The sequence below is a fragment of the Equus przewalskii genome, chromosome 3 (genome assembly GCF_037783145.1).
Source record: "Equus przewalskii isolate Varuska chromosome 3, EquPr2, whole genome shotgun sequence".
NCBI lineage: Eukaryota > Metazoa > Chordata > Mammalia > Perissodactyla > Equidae > Equus > Equus przewalskii.
Window position 1 is genome coordinate 57,848,906 of NC_091833.1, and position 27,009 is coordinate 57,875,914.

At 42.6% G+C, this 27,009-nt stretch overlaps 1 protein-coding gene and 1 long non-coding RNA gene across 6 annotated transcripts in view; one reads left to right on the plus strand and one right to left on the minus strand.

Annotated features, from left to right (window-relative positions):
• FRAS1 (Fraser extracellular matrix complex subunit 1) overlaps positions 1–27,009 on the minus strand; it is a 426,477-nt gene that overhangs the window by 57,080 nt on the left and 342,388 nt on the right. For 4 of the 5 annotated variants that reach the window (XR_011538148.1, XM_070612755.1, XM_070612753.1 and 1 more), the window contains 12 exons: positions 26,266–26,419; positions 24,524–24,787; positions 22,436–22,624; positions 20,879–20,998; positions 20,424–20,603; positions 12,002–12,126; positions 11,568–11,708; positions 9,730–9,957; positions 7,552–7,665; positions 5,657–5,807; positions 3,672–3,831; positions 1,323–1,491 (listed from right to left, as the gene is read on the minus strand). Coding sequence is in view for 4 of the 5 variants with exons in the window: in XM_070612755.1 (XP_070468856.1) it covers positions 1,323–1,491; positions 3,672–3,831; positions 5,657–5,807; positions 7,552–7,665; positions 9,730–9,957; positions 11,568–11,708; positions 12,002–12,126; positions 20,424–20,603; positions 20,879–20,998; positions 22,436–22,624; positions 24,524–24,787; positions 26,266–26,419 (1,995 nt within the window). In the remaining variant the exon portion in view is untranslated. The remainder of the gene's footprint in view (positions 1–1,322; positions 1,492–3,671; positions 3,832–5,656; positions 5,808–7,551; positions 7,666–9,729; positions 9,958–11,567; positions 11,709–12,001; positions 12,127–20,423; positions 20,604–20,878; positions 20,999–22,435; positions 22,625–24,523; positions 24,788–26,265; positions 26,420–27,009) is intronic. The other variant, XM_070612754.1, reaches the window with a different exon arrangement.
• On the plus strand, positions 8,449–15,931 carry LOC139082297 (uncharacterized). Its single transcript, XR_011538157.1, has 3 exons — positions 8,449–8,791; positions 11,491–11,766; positions 15,766–15,931. It is a non-coding gene; the product is annotated as an uncharacterized lncRNA (long non-coding RNA).

Consider the following 27,009-nt stretch of genomic DNA (forward strand, 5'->3'; position numbering starts at 1 on the left):
AATGAGCCTGGATTGCGCTTTGTGTAAATGGAGACAGCTAAAACGTGCAAAAATAGTCATAAACCTCTAGGGACACACAAATCTGAAAAACATATAATTTTCTTCAATAGAAAATTATTATTCCATATCTAATCAACGAATCAAATTAAGTTTCACTAAGCTCCACATTTCAAAACAGCCCCAACTAAATGAAACACTGGATAGATCTCTACTTATGATCTAGAACACACTGCCTTTTGTCTCTCCTTGAAAAACACAAGTACATGCTCTTTCTTATCTTTGCTAAAAGACTTCTCAGCTTATCTTTCCTAATTCCTCCTTGAAAGTTGACATAAGAGGCCTTAGCTTAGTCTAGCTGAAATGCCTCAAAGAGAGAGCCCATTCTTCTTTACAGAGATTTACGTTGCTATAAGAATAATGAAATTGCTTTGAAAAAACACTTAATAAATACCTAATAAGTGCAAGGCATTGTGCCATACACAAAAGACGACAAATACTGGGCACCCTGCCATAAAGGAGTTTTCTCTAAGTCCCCCTCCTTTCTCTCTTGCTTTCACTCTCTCTTTTTCCTCTCTCACACCCTGGCATAATTACCACCACCGTAACATGGAGACGTGCAGATTTATTTCTCTGCTCCAGAACTCCTCTCTGGAGTCTCTGGCACTTCCTGCCACCCTATATAGCTGTCATCTTATTGTCTCTAAGGCAACTCACACTCAACCTGTCCAAAGCAGAGTCAAGATGACCGCCTTGTCAAACCTGCTCCTCCTATGGTGTCCCTTCTTAGCAAGAGGCCTCACCATCCATCTCACCCTTCTACCCCACTGTCTAATCCACTGTGAAATCCTATCAATTCTTACTCATCTGTTGAATCCATCCACTTTTCTCCACATTCACTTTATAATTGAAGCCCAAGCCCCCATCACCTCTCACCCAGCCTACTCCACGAGCTTCCCAACTGGTCTCCCATATTCCCGCTTTCCTCTCTTCAGGTACAGAAGGTGAGGAGAGAGGAAGGGTTAGGATATCAGAGGCCAAGTGTAGAACATGAGGCTTTGGAGACTGATTTTTGGTCATTAAGCAAAATGTAAAGACCAAGAAGCTGGACAACAACTTGACCTTTGGCAGTTAAAACTTCACTGGAGACTATACTGTGAAAAACAAAGTCCCGTGGGAAGAGAACATAGGAAGACTATTTGAGGAAGGATGCCAATGGAAAGGGAGGTGGGGTAAAAAGAAGAGGGAAGGTACCGCAGTAGCCTACAACCACGTCCCAACCCTGGCTGGCAGTTTGAGAATCAGAGTCCCCCTCACCCACCTACCTGGCCAGCATACTCCACGTAGTCCTGCTGCCCAGGTTGGGAGCTGACCCTGGAGCTGGAGCTGGCGGTGCCTTGTTTGGTGCGACAAAGGACGATGGCATACTGGTTCAGGTTCCCAGTCCTCTGCACTGTGACGCTGACAGACCCCGCCTTCTCGCTGACATTGTAGCTAGAAGCACACAATAAGGCAGTCTCTGAAATTCCGCCCCAGGGCCATGAAGAATCCACTTGTTTAATACCTGTCTCTTCTGTTTGGTTATTGGTTTCAGGCAGTTCAGAGAAGAGGAAGTTTGGTTCCTTTAAGAAGCCAGGTTGTAAACTGACAGAACCTGCTCACCTGGGATAGTCACAGCACTGAGTGACCAAGGAAGCTGTGGATGCAGAATCTACCTGCCCTGTTTTCAGAGAGTTGAAAGTCATTCAGAAGATGGACAGCACATACGAGCTATGCACTCAAACAGAGAAATGACAAATAGTCTCTCTCTAATGTGGCAGAGTAATTAGAATAGGCCAGTGGATTCTTAGGGAGAAAGGGGCACGGAAGGCAATTAATGACTTATCTCAGGTGGGAACTGACTGCCCCAGGTCTCAGGAAGTGTATGAAGGAGCCAGGGCAGTGCCAGAGGTAAGAAAACGAGAATCGGGCCTAGGTAACAAAGGTGTTTAGACAAATGGAGCTTTATGACAATGGGGGAGTGACAGGGTACAATAGGCTGAATGTGTGTCCCCTACAATTCATATGTTGAAATCCTAACCCCAATGTGATGATATTAGAGGTGGGGGCCTTTGGGAGGTGATTAGGTCATGTGGGTGGAGCCCTCATGAATGGGACTAGTGTCCTTATAAAAGAGACCCCCGAGAGCTCCCTTGTCTTCCCGCCATGTGAAGACACAGCAAGAAGACAATCATCTATGAACCCGGAAGTGGGTCCTCACTAGACACCGAATCTGCCAGGACCTTGATTTAGGACTTCCCAGCTTCCAGAACTGTGAGAAATAAATTTCTGTTGTTTGTCAGCCACCAGTCTACGGTATTTTGTTATAACAGCCCAACGAACAAAGACACAGGGTTAACTTAGCTTTCTGCTAGGAATTTGAATCGCTTTTGCAAAGTAGGAGGCAAACTATCCACATGCTATTAATTCATATTAAGTCTCTAGGTTTAGAAAAGCCACCGGTGAGTGGGGCCTGAGCTGGGCTTTGTTTCTTGTCACTGAGGACAGGCACTGGAAGGCATTGTGTCTTGGCTGCTGCCATGGTTGCAGGCAAAGTGTCACTGAGAGGTTAGTGCTCATGGCCAGCTGTGGAACCCTCTGTACTGTTCATTAAATGTTAGAGAGTGTCCAGAAAAAGTGATCAGTTGTATTCCATTTAAGTAATTTTGAAGGAGATACAAACAAGAGGTAAACAACAACAAAATATTACATATATAAAAACTGATTCTAATTTTCCACAAATTCTCCAAGTTTGTGTGAGTAAGGGTGGACTAGCCTACATCTGAGACACATGAAATCAAGTTTGCACATTTTCCTTTTTTCCCCTCAAGTTGCAATTTTCATCTGAATTATCATGAGGGTGATTTCTTAGAAAAGTGAGTCTCTGATACGTAGATTTAAAGATTATTTCCCCTGCAAAAATTATAATCCCAGTTACAATTTAATTTATAAAATCAGTACTGTGCTTGCCCGCCTTTACCAAGTGGTGCCTGTGTGCCTCTCTAACTCCCCAACGGACTGTGAAAGCATTGTCAAGAGCCGTCTACATTAAGCTATGAATTTATCCCTAACGATATACAACCCTATGAACACCAAAGGAGCTGGGCGAGAATTGAAGCTGGAGAAGAGACAATGTACACGGAAGGCAAAACTATTGTTATTGTGGGCCAGTGATTATTTTCAGAACTTGAATGTATATTTTTTTTTCCTATCACTTCTACCAGACTATCCTCTAAAACTTGAAGACAGAAGCAAGAATACTTGCAGGACAGGTAGTAAAACACAATGGCTAAGATCACTGGGCTTAAATCCTGGTTTTACTGCTTATTAGCTGTGTGACTTTGGGTAAGTTAGTCAACCTCTTTCTGTCTCTATTGCTTTGTTGTTGTGGGGACAAGAATAGGACTTGTCTCACAATTGTAAGTACTAAACAAGATGATGTATGTCAAGTATGCAGGACATTACTTGGTATATACAGTATTCAAGAAACATTTGGTGTGATTATTATTTTCACCACTGTTATCACTGCACCATCATCATCAAATGACTAGGGCCCAACCCCAGGGTGCTTCATCTTGATTTCCTCTGCTTAAATGAGTCATTTCTCAAGAAGGAACACACAATAACACTCATACCTGGTATATTTAAAGCTGATGAGGGACCACTGGATATGGAAGACATTGTCACGGACCACATTTGGTTTACTGTCTTTCACCAGAAACTGAAAACTATCCATCATCTCACGGATCTTCTCCTCATGCAACATATACCGAATCAACCCCAAGTTCACATCCTCTGAGAGAAAAAAAAGACACTGTGAATTAACCCAGGGATGTAAAGACAGCCTCACAGATTCCCACATCAACTCACCCAGGTTATTTGTCTAATGGGTTACAGACAGAACTTACTTTCCCCCAAACAAAAAGAAATAATAGTTTGTTTTTTTTTAAAGATTTTATTTTATTCCTTTTTCTCCCCAAAGCCCCTCTGGTACACAGTTGTATATTCTTCGTTGTGGGTCCTTCTAGTTGTGGTATGTGGGACGCTGCCTCAGCGTGGTTTGATGAGCAGTGCCATGTCCGCGCCCAGGATTCGAACCAACGAAACACTGGGCCGCCTGCAGCGGAGCACGCGAACTTAACCACTCGGCCACGGGGCCAGCCCCAAGAAATAATAGTTTTAAAAATAAATGTTTCTGCCAGACTTTAAAATAAGATCCCATAGCTTTGTGTAACAAAAGACCTGTCCTTACATATAGGAAGTACCCTTACACTGTTGTAAAATGAGAATCCCAGGGTCTTGGCCAAAAAGCACTCTAATAAATGTCTACGGAATGTTAGAGGCAAATCTGAGGGATGACAGAGACAAGTTTTTGACCCCATCCTCTGTGTGTATCTGCTCGTACACACTCCCGTTTCCTTCTAAATAAGGTTCTTTGAAAGGTATGCACTAACAAGAAAAGCAGGGGCTGGATTAAAACAGCCCCTACACAAGGCAGATGAAACGGGGCTGGGAGGGAACACAAGACCGAGGACAAGGAGAAAAAAGGAAACATGGTGCATGAATTGTAAGATGCGGTTTTGCAATGACTGCTCCTAATCAGGTCCATCCTCAAAAGAAGTCTAGAAGAGTCTGACAAGCCTATAAGAAACTGAAACATAAAATGATCTGCTTGATGTGTTTCAAAACAGGAAAATATTTCTATTGAGCAACCTACCCATGTCGATTTTAATTTCTTTGCTGAAGCTTTAAAAAACCACCCATAACTCTTAGAGAGCAAAACTAAATCACACAAGACCACAGATCTTTCATAAAGTCTGGCAGTTGTTTTCAGTTTTTGTTTTTTAAGAAAACCAAGCAGCATCATGTGATCCTTTCCAGAAAACCTGGCCAAAACCTAAAGCAAACTGGGAGCTGAGGAAGCACGGGACAGCAGTCCCCGCTTATCCGCGGGTTCACTTTCCACCGTTTCAGTTACCCACGGTCAACCGTGGTCTGGAAGCAGATGAGCCTCCCTTTGACACACTGTCACAGGGTCAGCAGTGGCCTGACGCTACATCACATCATTCACTTTACATCACTCAGCTCACTTCATCTCATCACACAGGCACTTTATTATCTCACTTCACAAGAACAAAGGTGAGTGCAGTCCAATAAAATATTTTGAGAGAGAAAGAGAGGGAGACCACATTCGTGTAACTTTTATCACAGCGTATTGTTATAACTCTTCTATTTTATTACTATTGTTGTTAACTTTACTCTACCTAATTTATAAATTAAACTTTATCATAGGTATGTGTGTACAAGAAAAAACAATATATATAGAGTTCTGTACTATCTGTGGTTTCAGGCATCCACTGGGGGTCTTGGAATGTATTCCCAGCGCAGATAAGGGGGGACTACTGTAAAGATGAAATTTCCTTTGCCATAATACAGAGTAATGGGAAAAAAATCAGAAGAAGTAAAATTCAAAGTTTGGTGGTTAGACACCAAAAGATCTATTTATTTGCAAATAGGTTACTTGGGGGTAAGTAGCACCAAGTGGTTGTGAGAAAGATGGAGGAGGCAGGGAGAGGAGCATTGGAATAGATTTCTCCCATTTCTCAGTCCCGAGTCCCACCCTGTGTGAAAGTCACAGCAGCTCTGCCAGGCTGCAGCTTGTTCTCCACATAGCCATGCTTGGGGCCCATCGTTATCTCGTAGACAAGCTGCGGGTCCTCCGTGTCCGGGTCCATGGTCAGCAGTTCCTTCTTGGTGATCAGGTTGGTTGCCTGGAATAGAAACCCATTATATTTAACTCCTGAGGTGGGAATAAAGCAGGAACAAGACCCTCTGACTCAGATTTAATTCAGTTCAACAATGATTTACTGAGTGCATTTGCTGCACGGAAAACTCTGTCAGGATTGGAGAGGGTATGAGGACAGAAACCATCCCAGCCGCTGCCCTTAAGGTCGTCACCCTTTATTGGGAAAGAAAGGCCCATGAGCAAGGTAATTGTGGCAAGAGCTATAATGGTAGATACAAAAAGAGTTCTATATACTTTTGGGAGCGGGAGAGATTAACTCCATCTGGGTTGGGGAAGGAGGGATTTGAGGTGGTGGGATTTGCATTTGGCTTTTGGAAAGAAGGTTGGACCTTCGAAAGAATGACACAATACAGGGAAGATGGCCACCGTGTACCTTACAGGGGTCAATTACCATGCTTGAAATTGAGTAAAATAAATATATCATACCCCAATATTGTTCAAATATATGGCTTAACTTTAATTCACTCATTCATTCATTCAACAAATATTTAGTGAGGGCAAAGCTTTTAGAGAAAAAAGGAGGTGGTCAACAGTATTAAATGTTGCCAGATTTAGTAAAATAAGGACTTGTAAGTAACATTTGAACTTGGCAAAGTAGAGGTCATTGCTGACTTTGGTAAGAGTGACTGCAGTAGGGTAGGAGTAGGAGGTAGAAAACCAATTGGAGAGTGTTGAGAAGAGAATGGGATGGTTCTGAATATGGAGAAAAAAGTTTAATAGAGCATGAGAAGAATTTGTACTAATTTTGTTTCATATATTTTACAAAGCCTAACTAGTTCAGTGGAAAGCTATACACAACAGCTACATATACAACCAACTAATCAGCTCCATGGAGATGAGAAAATCCACATCCTAGAGGGAACATCACACTCAAAAGTAAGAAATCAGTTCCCAGACTGAACTGAAGAACTGTGTGTGTTTGGGTGAAGATGGGGACTTCATGCTTGACGTGTTACCGGGTGAGAATTACGGCATATCTTAAAATGACCAAATTGGGATTCAGGAGGAGAAAGAAATTTCTAAAGTAGAATTCCTCTGAGGATGCCACCTACAAACATACTCACTTCCTTCCCATCTATGGCACAGTCCAGATGTTTCCCCAAATCCATCCTTCCCTTCTTCTAGTTAACAAGCTTTAGCTGGGTACCTAGCTGTGCAGCTAGAGACTCTCCCAGCCTCCCATGCAACAGATGGGGCCATACGACCAATTTCTTGCCAAAAGAATATGAGTGCAAGTGATGCATTTAATTTCTATACCACTTGCTTAAAATGAAGTTCCTTATCCTCTCCTTCTCTGTTTCCTCTTCCTTTGGGCTAGAATATTGATGAACAACTGGAGAGGTTGGGCTGTGCCTTCAATAGCAAAAATTCAGTGATGGCAGAACACTAAGAAGGAATCTCCTCCTCTGAATCGTCATGTAGAGCCCTAGACTGCCCACTTACTTCCACCCTACATGTGAGGAAGAAAAAACCTTTCTACCTTGTTTGAGCTACAATATTTTGATTTTTACAATATTTCATTTTGTAAGAACATCTTAAACTATATATAATCCTAACCAAACTCATGGAGCTCATCAATCTTAGGAAAATCAGCTTACTTAGGGAGAGAGAAACATGAGTTGAATGGAGTTTTATTCATAAGTTATTATCACGAATGAGGATACAGCCCAAGTTGGCTAGCGTGACTACAGCAGATAGAAAGGCCTTACCTTGCCATCCATATACTCCAGCCATTGGAGCCCCAGGTTGGTAACAATTCTAGGGGTACCATCATCTACTGGGAGGATGTCTACTAGGAACTGCTGAGGTGCTGCTGTCATCAACTGTGAGGAAACCAAAAAAGAGAACTCATCATTCACAGACATCTGAAATATGTCAGGGCCAGGACCTACAAAGCTGGAACCCCTGAAATCTGCTGATACTTCAGAAAGGGCAACTGAGCCGATTTCCATCGCTTATCACCACTGAGCATGAGGTTTAAGGGAGAATGCAGACTGATTAAGTGGGAACAACATGAGAAGAAAAGCAAGACACAAGTGACACTCTTGTTGGGATTTCACCTGCTGTGGATGTTGCCTTTCACAACCCTAAGCATTCTTTAATTGAGCTCAATATTGCCCTGAGGTGGAACAATAAACAAAATAGTTTCCTTTCAATAATTCTTGTTAAAATTTTCATGAGAGGCAGATGAAAATCATCATTAAAATGTTAATGTCAAAGTCTCCAGGTGGGATTCTCCAGATGTGAAGAGATTTTCTTTCCTTTTTTTTTTTTGAGAGAACTGTCCATACGGGGGAAAAGGGCAGAAAAATCAAGAATAGAAGCATTTGTGGGAATAGTGAAAAGAAATTTTGGTTTATAATTTCATTCTCACACAGATACACACGACACACATACGGTGAGTCTGACACAGCCCTTCACTGTCTCTGAGAGGCTAAAGCAAGCCAGCATACAGGGCAGCAAGATGCTGGCTTTTCCATCTTCTACAACCTCCTTCTAAATAATTTCCATTTTTAAAATAACACAGTCCCTCTGGAGACCTGCTGTGACCTTTTGTGCTTATCAGAGAGGTAGCCCTCTTGCTGATTCATCCTGAAATCTGTTTTCTCTTCTGAAAGTCAAACTGACTGGGGAGCAGCTACAGTCTTGGAGAGGAAAAATAAAAGCAATGACCTGCCAGGGGTGATGCAGTGCAGACATTGAAATGGCAGGGAAATCCCCAGAGCCATCCCACCGACACTTCGGCCAACTGAGAATGACCTTCTCATGGGCTATTTGTCTCTAAAGGATGCAGGAGGATCTTTCTTCCAAGAAAGGAATCACTTTCATTCATCATCAAAGAAGGGAAGGAAATCTGGAGGACTGAGAAGCTGACCCTTTGCAATCCTGGAAATAAAGTAGGGTGCAACCACGCCGCTCACCGAAACGGCTTCTGCCGAGTCAGACACGGTGCGTGAGATATGGGAGTGTCCATGGGCCTATCTGTCAGCAGGTAGGGGAGGGTTATGGGACCGCAGGAGACCTGGCCAAGGAATGAAAGAATGCGTAAAAATGGCAGCGCAGGTCGTGGAGGGGCTATCTTAAAGTTTCTTCTGGATACCTGGATGTTAGAAGGGAGCAATTCTCTTAAGTAAAGCTTGACAGCTGCTTAGCCCCGGGAGAAAAGCATCTTTACCTGTTTCACAAGTTGGTGCTAAAATGACAGCCATGATGATGATTACAGCCACAGTTCATGGGATGTTTCCTAGCTAAGGGACTGGGCTAAGTGCTTGACATAGATTATGACAGTAGATATCCCCGATTTACAGATAAGGAAGGTTAAGGCTTAGAAAGGTTAAATGACTTACAAAGACACTCAGCTAGTAAGTGACAGAGCTAGAATTTAAATCAATGTCTTTTGGATGCAAAAGCCATACTCTTAACCACTGTTATTCTTCATGACACTGAGAAACTCTGGCTGGCTGAGGGGACATATGAAAGAGAACAATCTAGAACCATATGATATTACTGAAAAACCAGATGAAAGAAAAATTAAAGGAGTAAAGAATGGGAGAAGAGGAAAGGAGAAACAACAGTGGTCATAAAACAGTAACTATCCCCCGTTACTGGGAGTGCTCACTAATAGCCAACAGTGTTAAGCACTTTATGGGGATTACCTCCTTTGATCCTTAGGCTAATTGAAGCTGGTGGTGATTATTGTACCCATTTTATAGATGAAAAGCTGTGGTTTAGAGACGTTAAGTAACTTGCCCAAGGCCAATTAGTAAGTGACAGAACAAGAACTCAAACAATGCTAACCTCGGCCTAAAAATGCCATGTTCTGCCTCCAGACAACCTCTGGCACGCTTTGCTATGCCTCCCTCTTTTTCAAATGTCTTTGCCCTCACCTCTTTTCCTCCTTCCTCAATAATAAAGAAGGAATTTGTCCCATCAGTGACGGTGAAGGTGAACCAGTCTTTGAGGGAGTTGCTGCCATCATGGCTGTAGCTGACCAGGTTCTGGTAGACGTCTTCCATGGTGAAGGTGGAGGTGTGCTGGAAACGCTGCCCACTGGTGGTGTGCTCAATGGTGCCATGGCGTGGCGGCTGCACAATGGTGAATGTGACAGACTCAGCCTGTCAGGGAGGTAAAAAGTGAGAGGAGAAGGGAAACCAGATGTGTGAATGATGGCCAATAGGTGGTCAAGGGCAGCCAAATGTAAAGGCATTTATGAAATAAGGATTGCACTTTCTAGGATTTATAGATACTAAAAATAGAGCTAAGGAGAGAAATTATATTGGTTACTACAACTGAACTTATATTCTACTGCCTTCAGTTGTAAGACTAAGACATTTAAATTTGTCCTTTAAACGTCATAGGGGAAAACCTGAATTTTTAACCTCTACCAGGATGATAGCAACTAGACCTTTTAAAACCATTCATTTCTTTTCCATCCACTTCCTTTCACTTTTCTAAAACTCTTATGTACAGAATCCCACATGTATCGGAACAGAAGGTAATTTCCCATTTCTAATTGCTGTTTCTAAAATGACATGTAGAAGGAAAAACAGAGGTAGAAAACCCACTGAAGACCTTCCAGTTATTACCCACCAGCTTAGAATAAAATGCAAAGGCCTGACCTGGGCCAACAAGGCTCTCTGTGACCCGGCCCCAGGGGTCCTCTCTGGCCTCATTCTTCTCCTCTCCTGCTTGTTCACTGAGTTCCAGCCCCTTGGCCTTTGACCATTGCAACTCAAAGGTTCCAAGCACACTTGACCACAGGGCCTTTACACTTCTGATTCTTCTGCTCAGAGAGTGATTCTTCCAGATAACTGTATGGCTTGCTCTTCCACTTCCTGATATCTCTGCCCAAATGTCAGCTTCTCAGAGAGAGCTTCCCTGACCACTCTTTCTAAAACAGCACATCCATCCATCTTTATCTCCTCTACCTCGTTTTATTTTTGTTTATGGAACTTATCATATTTGACATGATATTCTATGTTCTTTCTTTCTTTATTGTCTGTCGCCTTAACCAAAGGCTGGAACTTTATCCATTTCATTCACAGCTCTGTCTTTGGCATCTAGAGCAGAGCCTGGCACTTAGCAATAAATATTTGCTGACAGAAGGAATAAATGAATAAGTGCTGGCATGGGGAAGGGTATACAGAGAACTAATTAATAAGTGCTGTGGTGCTCTTTCACAGGAGCTAAGTCATGCCAACATCTTAGCTACTTCAATCTGAAAGCATCATGAAAGAGAATAAGAGTTTAGTCTCTACATGCCCTGTTTTACAGTGTAAAGCCTAGTTCTTTAAGGATGCTCACATTGTAATCATCAGTTGTCATCCAGAGAGGTCTAGATGGAGGAGGGAAAATGGAGGGAAATGTGTATAAGTGCAGAAAATCCTTGTTCACTCTTACAGTGAATAATAAAAACATTGGATAAAATGTCATCTACTTAATTTTCTATGAATCAAAAATCAGTATGTCCAAGGATTATTACACGTAATCAAGGGAGAGGATGAATGTATTTGGAGTTTCAGAAAGGGTTTAAAAACACTTTGATCTCAAATGTCTTAGTTTCTCTTTTCCAGAAGGCTGTGGTATCTTCTGGTTTTTACTCCCTCAAGGATGCTTGCACTAACCTCACCACTCTGCTCTACCCTCAGGATGCACAATCGCAAAGCAACAGATGCCACTAGATCAGACTCTCATTCAGCCAAAGAAGCCAGGGGAGCGTTCTTACCTCTGTGTCTGCATCCACAGCCTTGAGCTCAAACTCTGTGATGGTCTTCCTCACCCCCTCCTGTACCCGCATCCCCAAGTTGTGTACAACGGGCAGTGAATCATCCACAGGGCGAAGAGTGATATGGAAAGTCTGAGTCACCTGGAATGGCAGAAAGCACAGGTGGGACACCTGCTCCCAGCACCCACCCAAGTAAAAGGTAGGTGCTCTCTACTTTCCCTTTCACACCATTCCTCCTGTGACTGACTGACCAGGAGACCACAAGTGAGTTCTCTTTGGCAAGAGCCCCAGGGGCTGTCGGAGGTCACCTCTATGCCTGGCCAAGAGCAGAGGAAAATGAAGGTCTCATAGCACAGTCACTCTGCACACTCCATTCAAAGAAGAGTGCGCCGAATCAACATCCACTCAAGGAGGGAGCCGAATTCCTTACCCACCTCATTGACTCCATCAGACAGCGTAAAGCTGAAGGCATCTGAATGTTTCTCAGCCTCACTGGAATGGATATACTGAACGTTACGTGAAGTCAGGTCAGCTTGAGTAAAGGAACTAATCTGGATACCTAGCAAAAGAGATAGAGAGAAACAGGGAAAGGATATCAAAATGCTAGCCATAATTCTAAGGCTAGGGAAACGTCATACTCTCACCAGATAAAATCCTTTGTACTTTTCTTACAGCATTTATGTGCTTTTCTCTAAGACCTTGTGTTAAGAGTTGTGTATTTTTTATTTCCTACAACAGCATATGCTCTGTGGGAGAACATGTTAACATAACTATTTAGGCTGCTGTGTGCCAAGCCAACAGCAGGTGCTCAATAAATATTACTCTCCTTTCTCTTGGGGTTTATATATGCAGGTGAAATCTGTGAAAGGCAGAGCCATTGCTTTAGTCTCTGAACTCTCTCTTAAGTTTTATATTCCCCCATTGCCTCATCGTCCTTTTTGAAAACCTGCCCTAATTTTTAATATTGTGTGATGGTTTAGCTTTTAAACGTTGGAGTCACAGGGCTTGGCTAAACATGGTCTTGTTTCTGTGATTGGTGAGTCATGCCTGGTGTCCCTAATTTCATTGGTTACTCTTCAAGGTCCCTTTCAACTCTCAGGTCTATGATTCTGGCTTTTCCTATACCACTTTAGCCAGGCTGGCAGTAACAAATCTTACTGCCTGACTTTGGGGTTTGAGCAATCATTCTATTTCAACTCTCAAATGACCTAGAAAACCAGTATCCTTTAATAACACGATATAGAGAAAACGTCAGATGTTTTTCAGTCATTCTCAAAGTAAAAAAAAAAAAAATCTAAAGTGATTTTAAATACTGCTAAGGGATCCCACAAATGAATAACATTTCTATGTTTTTAAACGTCCAACAACATTTAGCAAAACAGCCCAGAATTCTTGTTTCTTTCTCAGGGCCTCTGGGACTCATCCCCTGGTGCCAGCCAAGACTGAAACAAAATTACATCTTTCAGTTCCTCAGTACAAATTCCTTCTTTCTGATTCTGAGTGTTGGGGTATTAATCCATTTAATCTAGTCCTTTGGTTTGGTCCTGAAATTCATTTGCTGCTCCCTGGGATTTACTATTTGTCATTGTTAATCCTGGCAAAACCAGTTCAGCTTTTCTGTAAAAAAACAAAAAGATTCTACTTGGACTCTTTTATTTTTTAACTGTGACATCAATATAACTGCTTTATCTTTTTTTAAAAAAATCAACCTGCATGGTTTACATTTGCATCTCTCTTTATCATCTGAAATTTGTCACCCAGATACAATAGCCTCCTGAATATTGTGGCATTAATTTTTTGATGAGGCATTTTATATCTCTGTGCTTGCTACATCAGCTCTTGACAGGCAAGAAATGCAGCCCCGTCTTATTGCTTTGTCTTGTGGCTCTGGACAGAAATCCATACCATTTCTTTAAAAATTTAATAACTTCAGACTGGCTGCACGGAGAAATTTAAATCTCTTCCCTTGCTGTGAATCCATCTTAACAGCTCGTGGGGAAGTACTTGTCTGGAATCTCACAATCAGCTGGTCACCTAATTCACTGTTCCCTCTATGTGAGTTTCAGACCTATTAAAGAAGGTGATAGATTTTTTCCTTCCTTGGGAAGGCAGCTTTGGGATTGATCTTTTGTGAAACATTTTTTATTAAGAGGAAATGACATATAATAAATTGCACATGTTTAAAATGTACAATTTCACATATGCTTTGGCACATCCATGAAACCATCACCTCAATCAAAATAGTGAACATATTCATCATCCCAAAAGTTTCCAACGGACACTATAACCCTTCTGTCCTTTCCTTTCCCACCCCCTACCCTATCCCAAAGTAAAAGTGACTTGTTTGTTGTCACTATAGATTACTTGGCATTTTCTCTAAATTTTTATAAGTAGAATCATACACCATATACTATTTCATGCATGGTTTCTTTCACTTAGTATAATAATTTTGAGATTCACCCATATTGTAACATGTATTAATAGCGCATTCCTTTTTATTGTGAGTAGTATTCCATTGTGTGGATATATCCTAGTTTGTTTATCCATTCACCTGTTGATGGACACGTAGGGTACTTCCAGTTTTGGGCTATTGCAAATAAAGCTGCTATGGTCATTACAAGTCTTTGTAAGGACATAAGTTTTCACTCTTCTTGGGTAAATTTCTAAGAGTGGAATGGCTGGAATACATGTTAGGTATATGCTTAACTTTTTAGGAAACTGCCAAATTATTTTCCAGAGTGGAGCACTACTTTCCATATTCCATTTCCAGAGCATGAGAGCTCGAGGCTTGCTTAGTGGGCCTTTCCCAATTCAATCTTGCAAACGTTGAGCACCTACCATGTGCAGAATACTATTTCAGGCTTGCTTATATATATATATCAAGTTTTATCTTTTAACAACTCTGGCAGGTTGGCTTATTATCTCCATTTTTATAGATTATGACATGGGAATAAAATTAGAAACACAATGTGGCCTATCCAAGGTCACACAGCTAAGAAGAGGTCAGGGCTGGACTGGAACTCAAGGCTGTTTAACTCCAGGGTTTATGCCTGCTAGGAGTGTGTTTTGTAAAATTCACCTAGCCTTGTCAGGCTAGACAAGGACTCTCTTGGCTTTCACCCTTATCCTTTAATTTTTTTCAGTATAAAAGTAATACATACTTATTAAAGAAAATGTGAAAAATATAGAAAGGTAGTAAAGAATCACAGAACAACTCATAGATCTGAAATATCACATCATAATATTTTTGAATTGAGTTGTTTCTTCTAGAATACTTTATTGGCTACAACCTTTTTCTTGTCTTAAATATTGATTTTGATGGGGAATTTAATTCTATCATTTAAGTGATATCCATAATTAAGTGCCAGAGGGTAACAAGCTACATGTAGAACATAAGCTTCAAGACGATAAGATTTTTGTTGTTTCTTCATCAATGTGCACCCTCAGGAGTGTCTGGCACTCAGTAAGTACTCAAAACATATTTGGTGAATGAATTTAGTTCACCTACTATAATCAATATCTAAGAGGTCCTACTGAATACAGATTTTCTATCTCTATAATACTTTTTTTTCCCTAAATTTTAGCCTTTGCTAATTGGGTATTAGAAGATTTCAGCTACTCACTTGCCAGCAAGATGATGTTCCTAATAACATGTTGTCTCTACTGGCTGTCACAGTGGTAGTTTCTGTTTGAAAAATCTTAAAGGCTTTTAAACCCATTGAAGGTGTTTTCAGTCACCAATCTGCTGGCTAAATCACAGAGACCCACAGTAACCCTGCCAGTTTTTCCAATTCCCCTGGAGGGCCAGCATGTTAGAGAAAGTTCAGTCCAGGTCAGGGAAGTGGTGCGGGAATAAAGCATCTTTAAAGAAACTGCCTTCCTAATAGGAGGTTAGGCGATGGCCTCAGCCTTCCTGCTTTCAGCACAGCTGTGGCTGGTTCTATGCCACCTGTGTCCCACCTCAAGCTCATGCTGTAGGAGACTCTCAGATTTCCTGCTTCCGATTTTCTTGAAAGCCTCCTGTTATGGGTTGAATTGTTCCCCCCAGCCTTTCAATTCATATGTTGAAGTCCTAACCCTCAGTACCTCTCAATGCGACCTTATTTAGAAATAAGATGACTACAGATGCAATTAGTTAAGATGAGGTCATTATGGTGGGCCCTAATCCAATATGACTAATGTCCTTATTTTGACGCAGACATACACATACAGGAAGAATGCCGTGTGAACATGACAATGGCCATCTATAAGCCAAGGAGAGAGGCCCAGAACAGATCCCTCACTCAGAAGGAACCAACCTTACCGACACCATGATCTCGCACTTCCAGCCCCCAGATCTGTGAGACAATAAATTTTTGTGGTTTAAGCTGTGCAGTCTGTGGTACTTTGTTACAGCAATCCCAAATTAAGCCAATGGCTGCATCTTATTTTGGTTAGTGTCACAATGCTGAGAGAGGTTGAGATACAGGGGAAAGCAAAGAACACCTTTGCTAAAGCATCACCTCTGGGGAGTCTTTCCTGACTCACCTGGACCCCTCTCTTAGGTGGAACTCACTCTCCCTAGGCTCCCATTGTCTTCTCTCATGTTGCTGTCACAGCTACTGAAACATATTTGTACATATGTGTTTTGACAAATAAAAATGGAAAGCAATAGGATATATTGGAGTATATGAGGAAGACATTTGGTATAAACCTAATTTGGCCTGACTTTGTTTTTTCCAAAAGGGCCTGACTGTGGCTATTGAGCATGCGTTGTATATCTGCTTAGACATTTCCTATGGCAAGAACAAAGGCCCTTGAGATAAAGGTGCAACTTCCCCCTACATTGGCATTTCCTTAGGGATAAGCATCTTTCCTTAGGCTAGGAACTGATTGCCGGCACTCACCTTTGACCACCCAGCTCACCTGTGACCACTCAGCTGGAGACAACAGACTGCCACCCTGCTGTGTTCACTGAGACAGAAGACCTACCTGCTGTTTCCATCAATTGCTGTGCCGACAGAGCAGTCTTGCGACTATTGTAAAAGGGACATTTCAATCCTATGTGAAACATCCTCTTTGGGGGCATATAACCACTCTGTGCACCTCACTTCTTTGGTGCCCTTTCTTCCTTCAGGAAGAAAGGCCCCGGGTTATAATCCTCAGATTTAAGGTCAGAATAAACTCACCCAAATTTTCATTTATAGATTGGCTATGGATTATTTTCGTCGACAGTTTACATGTCTCCCACTTCCAAAACCTTAGGTTTCTCTTGCAACAGCTACTCAGTAAATGTTTGGTGAAGGCGAGAACCAATGCTGTGCTGGAGATTGCTATATTCTAATATTACTCCTCCCCTACTTAAAAAATACAACTCCTGACTATTAGCTCAGGAATTGGATGCCTAGTTAGCGTCTGCATGTCCCAGCCACCTCACAGCTTTGTGTGACTATGTTCTTGCCACTAGAGTGTGATCAAAAGGGATGTGTGTTCTTCTAGTAAAACTCCTAAAAAGGAAATGGATGTGGGCTCTCCTGGCTTTGTCTCCCCCACTGCTGGCCAGGGGCTGACAACAGCTCCAGTAGTTGCTGGACCAGAAATGGGAGCTTCATGGTGAGGATCACTGAGCCACCTCAGGCCATCTGGGTCACCTGCCTCTGGACTTTTCTGTGAGGGAAAATAAATTTTTGTTTAAGGTACCGTACCTTGGAGTCTCTTTATCCAACAGCATAGCTTCTATTATAATAATATAACTCCTTACTTGATTTTCCAAGAAAAATAGGGTCTTAGGGTCCCTGACATAAGGGTGCGGCTCCTCGACATTGAAAAGGGCACACACACGGGAATTAGACCCTCACATTAGACTCTCCTCAGTGGCAGGAGGCTCTTGTCAGTCTCCTGCACAGTTTGCATGGGCATATGGCTCCCTATATCTCCTCAGGGGAAGAAAGGAGGATCCTCAACCTTTTCTGTCTATCTAAAGAGAACAATCAGTTACATCCAGCTGACCAAGGAAGACAGCATGAGAATAAGTCCACTTCATAGTCAACCATCAAGAGGATGTCTGCAAGCTCTGGTGGCAAATGACAATTCCGAGAGACAGTGGTCTCAGAGTAGCTTAGTGCCTGCACTACAGACACTGGCCTAGAAGATGCTCTGCTCTTCTCAGAAAGAAAGGCCCCAGCCCAACCCCAGCTCCTGGTAGAGCCATCCTTGCCCACTGAGACAACGGGGTGAGGTGCTGCTGCATTTCTCTAAGCTGGAGCCAGCTGTCTTAAGAGAGGATGATAAGTAACCAATATGTACCTCCTCTGAAGGGAGAACTTTGACATGTAAAAAGAATCAAATTCATGAATATTTTCTCACTTAGAGAAGACAGGGAAGGAGAGAAGGCTGGTTAAATGCTACAGAAAGGGCCAGAGTGGGGTTGGTGGTGAGGCAGGGGCAGGGAAGCCCTGGCCTATTAGCAACGGGGAGGGGCCCTCAAGAATAATAGAGGGCACTGGATCCTTACATCTGGTCTACTTAGAGTTACTAGAAACAGGTGGATTGAGAAAAATTGGTGGGGACGGGAGACAACATGGATCAGGAAGTCAAGCCTGGTGCAAAAGGGCAGGTGAAGGAGGTGTTCCAGGTTGGGGGGGGCCCTCCTTCTATCTTGGGGGGCTACTTTCCCAAGAGGGGGGAGAAGTGTGATCACAGATGGGTCGCTCCCTAACCAGCTTTGGCCTAGTCTTGGCAACCAGAATTTAAGCCCAGCGAAGGCTGAGCCTATAAAAATAGGAAAGGCAAATCTGGTGCAGCCTCACACAGGACTCAACACCACCTGGGTCAGAGAAGAGTGAAGGCTGGGACTTAGCAGCAGGTCGCAGACGACAGTGCCTTGTGTGAAGTTCAGAGCCTTTTAAAGCTCTGTGTAGTGTGGATGCAGTTGCCTAACACAACAGCCAAGAGTCGGCCCTTTCATCTGTGGAGAGATACAATCAGCAGCCTGACAGAATTCTGGCAGAAGCAATTAGCTCATGAATTAGTTATCAAATATCTCACGCAGCCAAGGTCTTGGGAGTGCTGATCTGCATGCGTCCCCAGGAACTTCAGGACAAAAGGGCAGGCCACCTGCTTTAATCTGCATTAGGAATTTTGGCCAATCTGTCCATCCTTCCCCACGCCCTCCCACCATTAGAGCACAACACTCCCTCCTCCACTATCACCCTGGACCCAGTCATGGTCTGCCTCCCTCGCCTCCTCCACTCATCACCCTCCACCTCTCCAAGCTCATCCCCACCACTCTCTCCCTCACTCGCTCTGCTGCAGCCACACTGGTCTCCTTGCTGCATCTGGAACGTGATGTGCCTGGCTGATCCTTCTGTCCAGAAAGCTCTTTCCTTATGTATCAGCATGGCTAGCTTTCTTTCTTCAGATCTCTGCTCAAATGTCATCTTATTATTAGGGAGGCTTTCCCTCACATCCCTGCTCCCTGCACCCCAGGAATGCCCTTGTTTCTCCCCAACACTCATCACCATTGACACCTGATATAGTTGCTTGCCTGTTTGTTTAATGACGCCCTGCATTAGAAAGTGAGCACCATCAGGGCAGGTATTTCCCCTGTTTTGCTGTTTCCCTAGTTGAATGACTGAAGAATCTGTAACCTAAAATCCAAAGAAAAGCAATGAAGATCTAAATCCCCTGCAAGCTGTCACTGCCTCTCTGAGACACAAAATAAAGACAATTTTCTTTTCAGATTGTTTAGTAAGCAAGTATCTCTTGTCCTTCACATCTATTCAGCTGCCAGGTTCTCCAGGCTCTCCCTCTGCAATTCCCTCCTTCCTTCCTCCCACCACTATTGTTGACTGAAGACTTCCTAGGTACCAGGTGTTACCTCTTACATTATTCTCATTTTACTTCTCCCACTACTGCCCCTCTAGGTGAAGCCTCATCACCTTCTACCTGGTTAAATGTGAAACTTCCTGAGCACTGCCTCCTTTTTCCTTCTTTCAGTTCATCCAGTTGGACGCTAGATGAATTTCACTTCCTTTCCCTGCTCAAAATTCTGCAGTGACTCCCTATTGCCTATGGAATTAAATAGTGATTACTTATCCCAAATATGAAGGACCCCCCCCCCACCACCCCTAAAATCTCAGTCTACCCACGATGCCCATCTACCACTATTTTCTGAATACATGCTTTAGCTAAATGGGCCCACTCATTATTTATTTTTAATGTTCCCATCTCTGGAAATAACACAATTTCTGTCTGCCCAAACTTTGTCTTCCAAGGGCACTTGTAAATGCCCTGTACACCTTCCAACCCAATGTAGCCTCTCCCACTTTTGAACTCCTATGACATCCAGTTTATACAGTTTTTAAAACACCTGCCATATTCTTCCCTGAGTTATGGTTATCTGCAGAGGTTCCTTATCTCACCTAGTAGAGAGTTCTGGAGGGTGAAGATTGTATCTTATTTATCTTTTTTCCCCCAGCAGCAGCTAAACTGGAATCTTGCTCAATACACAAGCTCACTTGCCATTTGTTGAACTGCATTTTTAAGCACAGTCCATTGTACCGTGCCAGGTACTCAAAGGCTTCAGAGGAAGAAGAGAGTGCAGTGTTTGCCCTAAAGGAATTGACAATTTAGTTATGAAGACAAGATTGCTTACATAAAATTGCAATTTTTCATTCAGCTTTCTGCAAGTGATTATTCAGCATCTACCGTATGTTAGGTATAATGCAAGGCAGTATATAGTGATCAAAATATGATGCAGAAACTAAATACCAATAAAGGCAGATTCTAGGTTTATGTGCACACATGAAGCGGCTGCCCCCAACATTTACTAAATCCCAACTTTCGGTTTGATGAAGCAAGAGATGACAGTCTTACCCGGTGATGCTGCAAGTTCCAGGTGGCCCAGCTGGGGCTGTCTGGTGATTCTGTAGATCAATTCTGCAGGCTCACTCTCCTGGTCAGTGGCAGAGAGCTGCAGAGTAGTGATTTTCTTCACTGAGTTTTCATCTAAGACCAGCCCTTTATTGGTGGTGATGACTGGTGGGGATTTGTCTTCTGAAAATATCAGAAATAGTGATGCGAATGGGATCTTTTCAGCCTCCTCTCTTCAATTCTAGACCTGACACCCAGGGGTAAGATCAGAAGAGTTCTTAGGCCTGTATCTCAGAGGGTGCTCCAGGGAGCCAGAGCTCGGCACAACAGAGGGTATATAATTTCCAGATTTTCATTCCAGCTGGGTAAAGGAAAGGCTCTAGCCTCAAGGTGAGCACAGTGTAGACCACATAAGCTCAGAACTGCTGGTTATTTTCAGAAAACCAATGCCCCCTTACCCAAAACATTGATGGAAAATGACTGGTCAGTCAATTTGTTGCCTTCTTCATCAACCACATCAAATTTAAAAGCAAAGTTCCCTCCAGATTCTCCTTTTCCATGACTGTATTCTACTTTGCCTGTAAAAATGACAAAAAAAAAAAAAAATCAAGATTTGCTATCAGTGCTTTCTGCCCTTACTTCTGAAGTGTGAGGTGGAAATCTGATTGGTATTCACACCAATGAATCAGTTAATACCTTCCTCACGTTGACAGTGCTTTTGACATTTTAATCTAAAGTTTCATTTCCTCCCTTTCCTCTCCCACTATTGAGTTCATCATAATCAAAGACCCCTCATAATAAAATCATCCCAGGGAGCACTGCTCATGGTTAAGGCTCAGCTTTTGTGCAGGATTCTAAGGAATAACTAGATTAGCAAAACTGCCCACATGGAAAATGTGAACTGACTGCACCCACAGCATTGGTGTGATCCTGTAATATATCCATGTCACAGGCCAAGAGGACACAGAGCTTTGGCCTACATTCTCCCAGAATTCATCACTCCCATTTCCCCATACAGCCTTAAATCATTTGTGGAATGTGAAATATAATCAACCAACAAATAAATAGATAAACAAAATACAAAAACTCTACACAGAAGTCCAAAGGATTCAAGGGGAGCAGTGCAATGTATTAACATCTTTGTTAACCCACAGCATCACTTCCAGGTGTCTATCAATGAAATATAACCAAACATCTGGGAAGAGGTACTTGGTCTCATCTTTTAAAAAGAGACAATCAGGCAAAGAATAATTAAGGAATTACTGTCCCTTTGCCTATTCCATCCCTTTCACTAAAGTACAGACAGGTCCAATGAGAATTCAGCTGCTACCAATTTTAGGTGTTATGCATGGACAGGACCCTTATTTCTGCTCCTTGGGGGCATGTTTCCACCTCTAACTGGATTTGCACATCATCACATGACACTGGATTACTTTTTCCCCCATATGTAACTCCCTCCCCGCCTTTTATTTTTACCACTGAAAGCATCATACAGTAACTATGTAGCATTTAACATTTATGCTTTTCCATTACATCAGCATTTCCTGGAGGAGGGATGAGCTATGTAATCTCCCCCAGGCAGCTCCGATTTATGCCCTTCCATTTTGCTTAGTTCATTAACTTGTACTCTTTGGGGAGCTGAAAAGAGATATAAATTGTTCACCTAAGGCAGACATAATTTTCACCTTAATCCATCCCAATTCACTTCTTTTTCCTTTCTCTCTCACACACACTTTTCAGCATCATAGCAAGTCAAAATGATTTTTTCCCTCCATAACAGCCCCAAATTTCATCATTGCTATGTCAAAGCATGGGTAGATTTTAGCAAAGACGGATAGTTTTTTAAAAACAAAAAATTGTGGAGACAAGAAAGAATAAATGAAGCTCTAACACAGCTCTTATTCAAAACAAAGAGTTCACAGTTTACGGCCATAGGCTACCAGGCATTTAACTCCCATTTTACTACTGTGGGTGGTGTCCGTGGAAGTCTGGGTAGCACAAGAGAACTGGCTGACCTTGGCTAATGTCAGCCTGGGTGAAACTTCGGATGGGGCCTTGAACGGAGATTCGCTCCAGACTGTCATGCTTTACCATCTGCAGGCGCCCGGCACCAGGATCCTCCTTCATGATGTACATCACCAGACCATCATCTGAGTCAGTATCTATCACTTTTAAGTGCTGTTCTGTGATGCGTGCTATAGACCCTGGAAGAGAATGGGAGAGAATAGTTCATTCCCCATCATTTCCTTTGAATAGGATGTCAAATGATTTTAGGAGACTGGAAGCTAACAAATGATTTTAGGAGACTGAAAGCTAAATTATCACACATTCCCTGGGTCTAAGCAAGTACCAGGTGCCTCACCTTCTGTTTCCCGTTGAACAAATTTTAATTTCTCCAAGCGAAATAGACCCAACTTCCCAATTTGCTAGTCATCCCTTGGGTTTAGATCTGAGCTCTTTTCTCTTCTGATCCACTTTCATTCTCTCCTTATGCTTGCTTCCCTCCCGTGACCTATCATTAGTACCTAGACCTATCTAATAACTCCTAGTTCTGTGATGTAAATAACTCCTAGATCTATGATGAATCCTGCTTGGACTTAATTTATTTACTGCCTTGAGGATCACCAAATCATAAAAAACAGCTTCATATAAACTCACAAATGTATCTGGTTGCCATCTCAGACCAAACAGGCAAAATCAATGTTGCTTAAGACAGGGGATGTGGTGAGGATTACAGAGCATGGAGACCTGAGTGCTGGACCCTGTAAGGCCACACAGATGTTGGGGTAGAGGCAAAGTACTAGCTACTGGCAAACACCTCTTCTCAGGGCCTTGTCTCGTGCTTACCAGCCATTTTCTCATATCAAAAATAGTAAATTCTGGTAAAGTAGATCTCAGTCATCCATGTGTAATACATCCTGGTATTTGGAGTGGCAATTCACTACCGGCCCTGAGCGTCCCTGTTCCCACTGGACAACGTCAACAGTGCAAAGCCCCCTAAGCACTCCTTCCCTGGACCACTCTCAGCGAACAACCTTGAGGGAAGAGGTGATGTCTTCCTCTGGGACAAAGATCAGGCTTGCTTATTGCTGATTATAACACAGAGAGCTCCCCAAGCTCAGTGTTCCTCTTCTGTAATGCATCCCACTGCATACGAAGGCATCCATCTGGGCCGTCTGCATCACCCCCATGAGACTTGGAGGGCAGAGGGAACCAATGCAAACTTGCTGACGGCAATGCTGCCTGCTATGCTGTAAGTAACAAAGTACTTTGTCTCTGATGGAAGAATCTCCTGTCTTGTACCAGCACCCATGAAACAGTAACAGACTAACCTATAAGCTTGTAAATAGGGTAAAGGTAAACCCCAGACCTAATACCTGGGACTTTTAGGAATCTCCAAATTTTAAAATACCACTATACCAAATTTTTTTCACCACAAAATATATGTGAAACTAAGAACAGACAAACAAACAGAACCCCAGTGCGATGTGGATGCTCTGTGGGCAAAAGGCCCACTCCCTAATTACTAACTCTGTACTGCAAAGTGACTCCAAGATTGACACTTGTCACAGGCCCTACACTGTTGCTTACACATAGGCAAAACTGTGAGTGTTAGACCCTAGAATACCATATCTAATGATTCTCAATTATTTGCATAATCTCTTTCAGTGCATGATGGCTTCTCAATGGTCCCTCCATGCCTTTTTTAAAATAGAAGTACCTTGAAAATTGTGCTCAATTTCTTTTTTCTTTGTTTCTGTAGGGTTGGTTGCGCAGTGGCAATGTTCTAAGAAACCTAGACTAATAAGTAACTGGATAAATTAAGATTTTTGAGGACCCTGGAAATACTATAAACTCTTCCTAATCTTTTCTCAAATTCACAGTCACAGGCATCTGGTCCAAAGAATTTCAGAGATTCACATTTGTCACTCACAACTCTTAGCGTCCCTAAAACAACAGTCCTCCCCAACTCTAGTCTCCTCGGGCTCCGAACATCTAGTTTAAGTCCCTCCCACAGAGTTAACATGGAAATAAGTACTGCACACTGACAAAGAAGAACAGGATAGGAGAACCATGGATACTCTCCTCCATTCCCGTGGTACCTGCGGAGAGCTGGAGGCCTCGGTTTACAGCCAAGTTGGGGGTGTCACCTGTAGGTAGCTCTATGTATATCTCCATCCTCCCTGTGCCCATGTGGAGGCCATCAGTGAGGGAGAATTGGAACTCATCCACTGCCACACCAGGACCACCAGGCATGTACCCGACCAGCCCAGCCAGGACGTCTTGGTAGGTGAAGGAGGAGCCCTGGGCTAAAACCCTCCCGTTCTCCAGAGGCTCAGAAGCAGTTTGCCTCTGAAGTAAATGGCCTGAGGAAGGAAGCAAAGAAAAACAAAGAAACAGTGGTAGAACATATATGGTACCAAAACTTTGTCTGATTTTGTCAACTAGTATGAGCCTGGGTAGAATTTCAAGCACCTCAGAGGCTCTTGGTGACACACACATATAAATGTCTAACAACTTAGCATGTTATCTATAAGCACAGGGTTCTGCCCTGTGGCTTCATCTACAAATAAAGAAGATAAAGTCCCACTTTTTCTACTTAAAAATCTCTTAAGGATAAATAGATGGATGTGGTGATGTAGAGGCTTAGAAATCAAACCTCTCTTCATGAATTCACACTCACTTCATTATCTAAACCTTATTTTTCCCTTCTGCATAGTGAAAATAGGGTGCTGGGCTGGTGGCATAGTGGTTAAGTTCATGCACTCCGCTTTGGCGGTGCAGGGTTCGTGGGTTTGGATACCAGGTGTGGACATACACACCACTCATCAAGCCACGCTGTGGCAGTGTTCCACATACAAAATAGAGGAAGACTGACACAGATGTTAGCCAAGGACAATCTTCCTCAAGTAAAAAGAGTAAGGCTGGCAACAGAAGTTACTTCAGGGCCAATCATCCTCATACAAAAAAAACCTAAAAAAAGTGAAAATAGCATTCTTCACTTGTTGCCTTCCTCCTAGGGCATCTGGGATGGGAGATGGGAATATGCTTTAAATTGCTTCTAAATTCAGAAAGACACTAAGCATCTTTGAGTTGAAGCATATTTTTCCATTTTCAAGGGTCATGTGTATCACAATGGGATAGTTAAAGTGCTTCATTAAAGAAAGCGAAAGTGAATGAAGGCAAGGTAACATGCACTGACCAACAGCCTCTTCTATTAACCCTCCAGCAACAGGAACAACTTTATCTTTAAAAGACCAATGGGCATTACAACGGAGTAAGACACCACTTGGGAGGCGAAAGTTCCAGAGCTTTAGCTAATACCAGAGGGATGGCATTTAGAAAAGAAGTAGGTAGGTTTCCATTGGTGGTTTTTAGCTCTGGCTTAATAAGCAAAAGTGCTTTCTTTGCAAAAGGAACAAGCTCATATAGGAGTTTAGCACACCTCTAACCTGAAGTGAACACCTTTTGCAATTACTAACAAGGCTGTGACTCTGTTCCTTGCATGACATGGCCCAGGGTTATCAAGCAATGATGTCTGCTCCTGAGAAGAGGATGGGCTGACTCTGAAACCTATTTTGCCTGAGGTTACATAAGAAAGCAAGAAAACAGCTGAAATTGAATTTCAGAGACACCAATTACCCAGGATTCAGGCTTTTAGAGCAACTGGCATCTACTGTGACCTCAAAGAATATTAGCTAGCTGTGAATTTGATTATACTTTGATGCAAAGAATAGACAATATACAGGCAAAGCAGAGGAATAATCAACTGAAATCTATGTGTTTATTCTAATAACCCATTGGGCACCTCAATTAAGAAGCTTTCGTAGCAGTTGTGTCCTACCGTGGTCAGGCTTTTTCGTCAGGACAAAAATCAGCTCATTATCTGGAGTGTCCAGGTCTCGCAGGCTCAGAGAAGCGTTGCTGATCACCACTCCTGAGCTGAGCCGCACTCTGAGGGGCTGCAAGGTCATCTTGGGAGGTTCATCGTTCTTCCTCTGATTAAAGCACAAAATACTTAGTCTCATACAGATATTGGTTTAAGAAGAAAGAAAATGCACATTATTCAGAGAAAGTAACATTCTCGCAGCAACTTTCACTATCGAAATAGCATTTACTGTGTCACCGTCTTTAATTCCCAATCAATACGACTAGTTTGAAAGGAGAGCAAGTCATATAAACAAAATGTCCCCTTGAAGAGAAGCTGATGCACATTCTACAGAAATCTTTTCAGATGTCTTCATTGGTACAATGATCATATTTTTCCAGACCAAAATAGGAACATGTGGTTAGACAAGTACAAGTATATCCTGGGGATAAAAGGGCACATTATTTGAAATCTGAACTGTTGTAGAAAACCTGAAATATATCACAGTACCTGTAGAAGGACACCGTGAAGTGTGGGTTTCTAAAGCTGTCTCCCTCGTCCCCCACGCCGGACCCCTTCCACCACTGTCCCTGAAGGGTGCCAAGGGTACCATATGTTTTATTTTCCCAAGGTAGAGGGTATTCCATTTGGAGTTTTCTCTTTTATCTCACTCTCTCCCCAGAGTGGTAGGGTAAGCCTATGCAGTTGCTCAAATGAGAA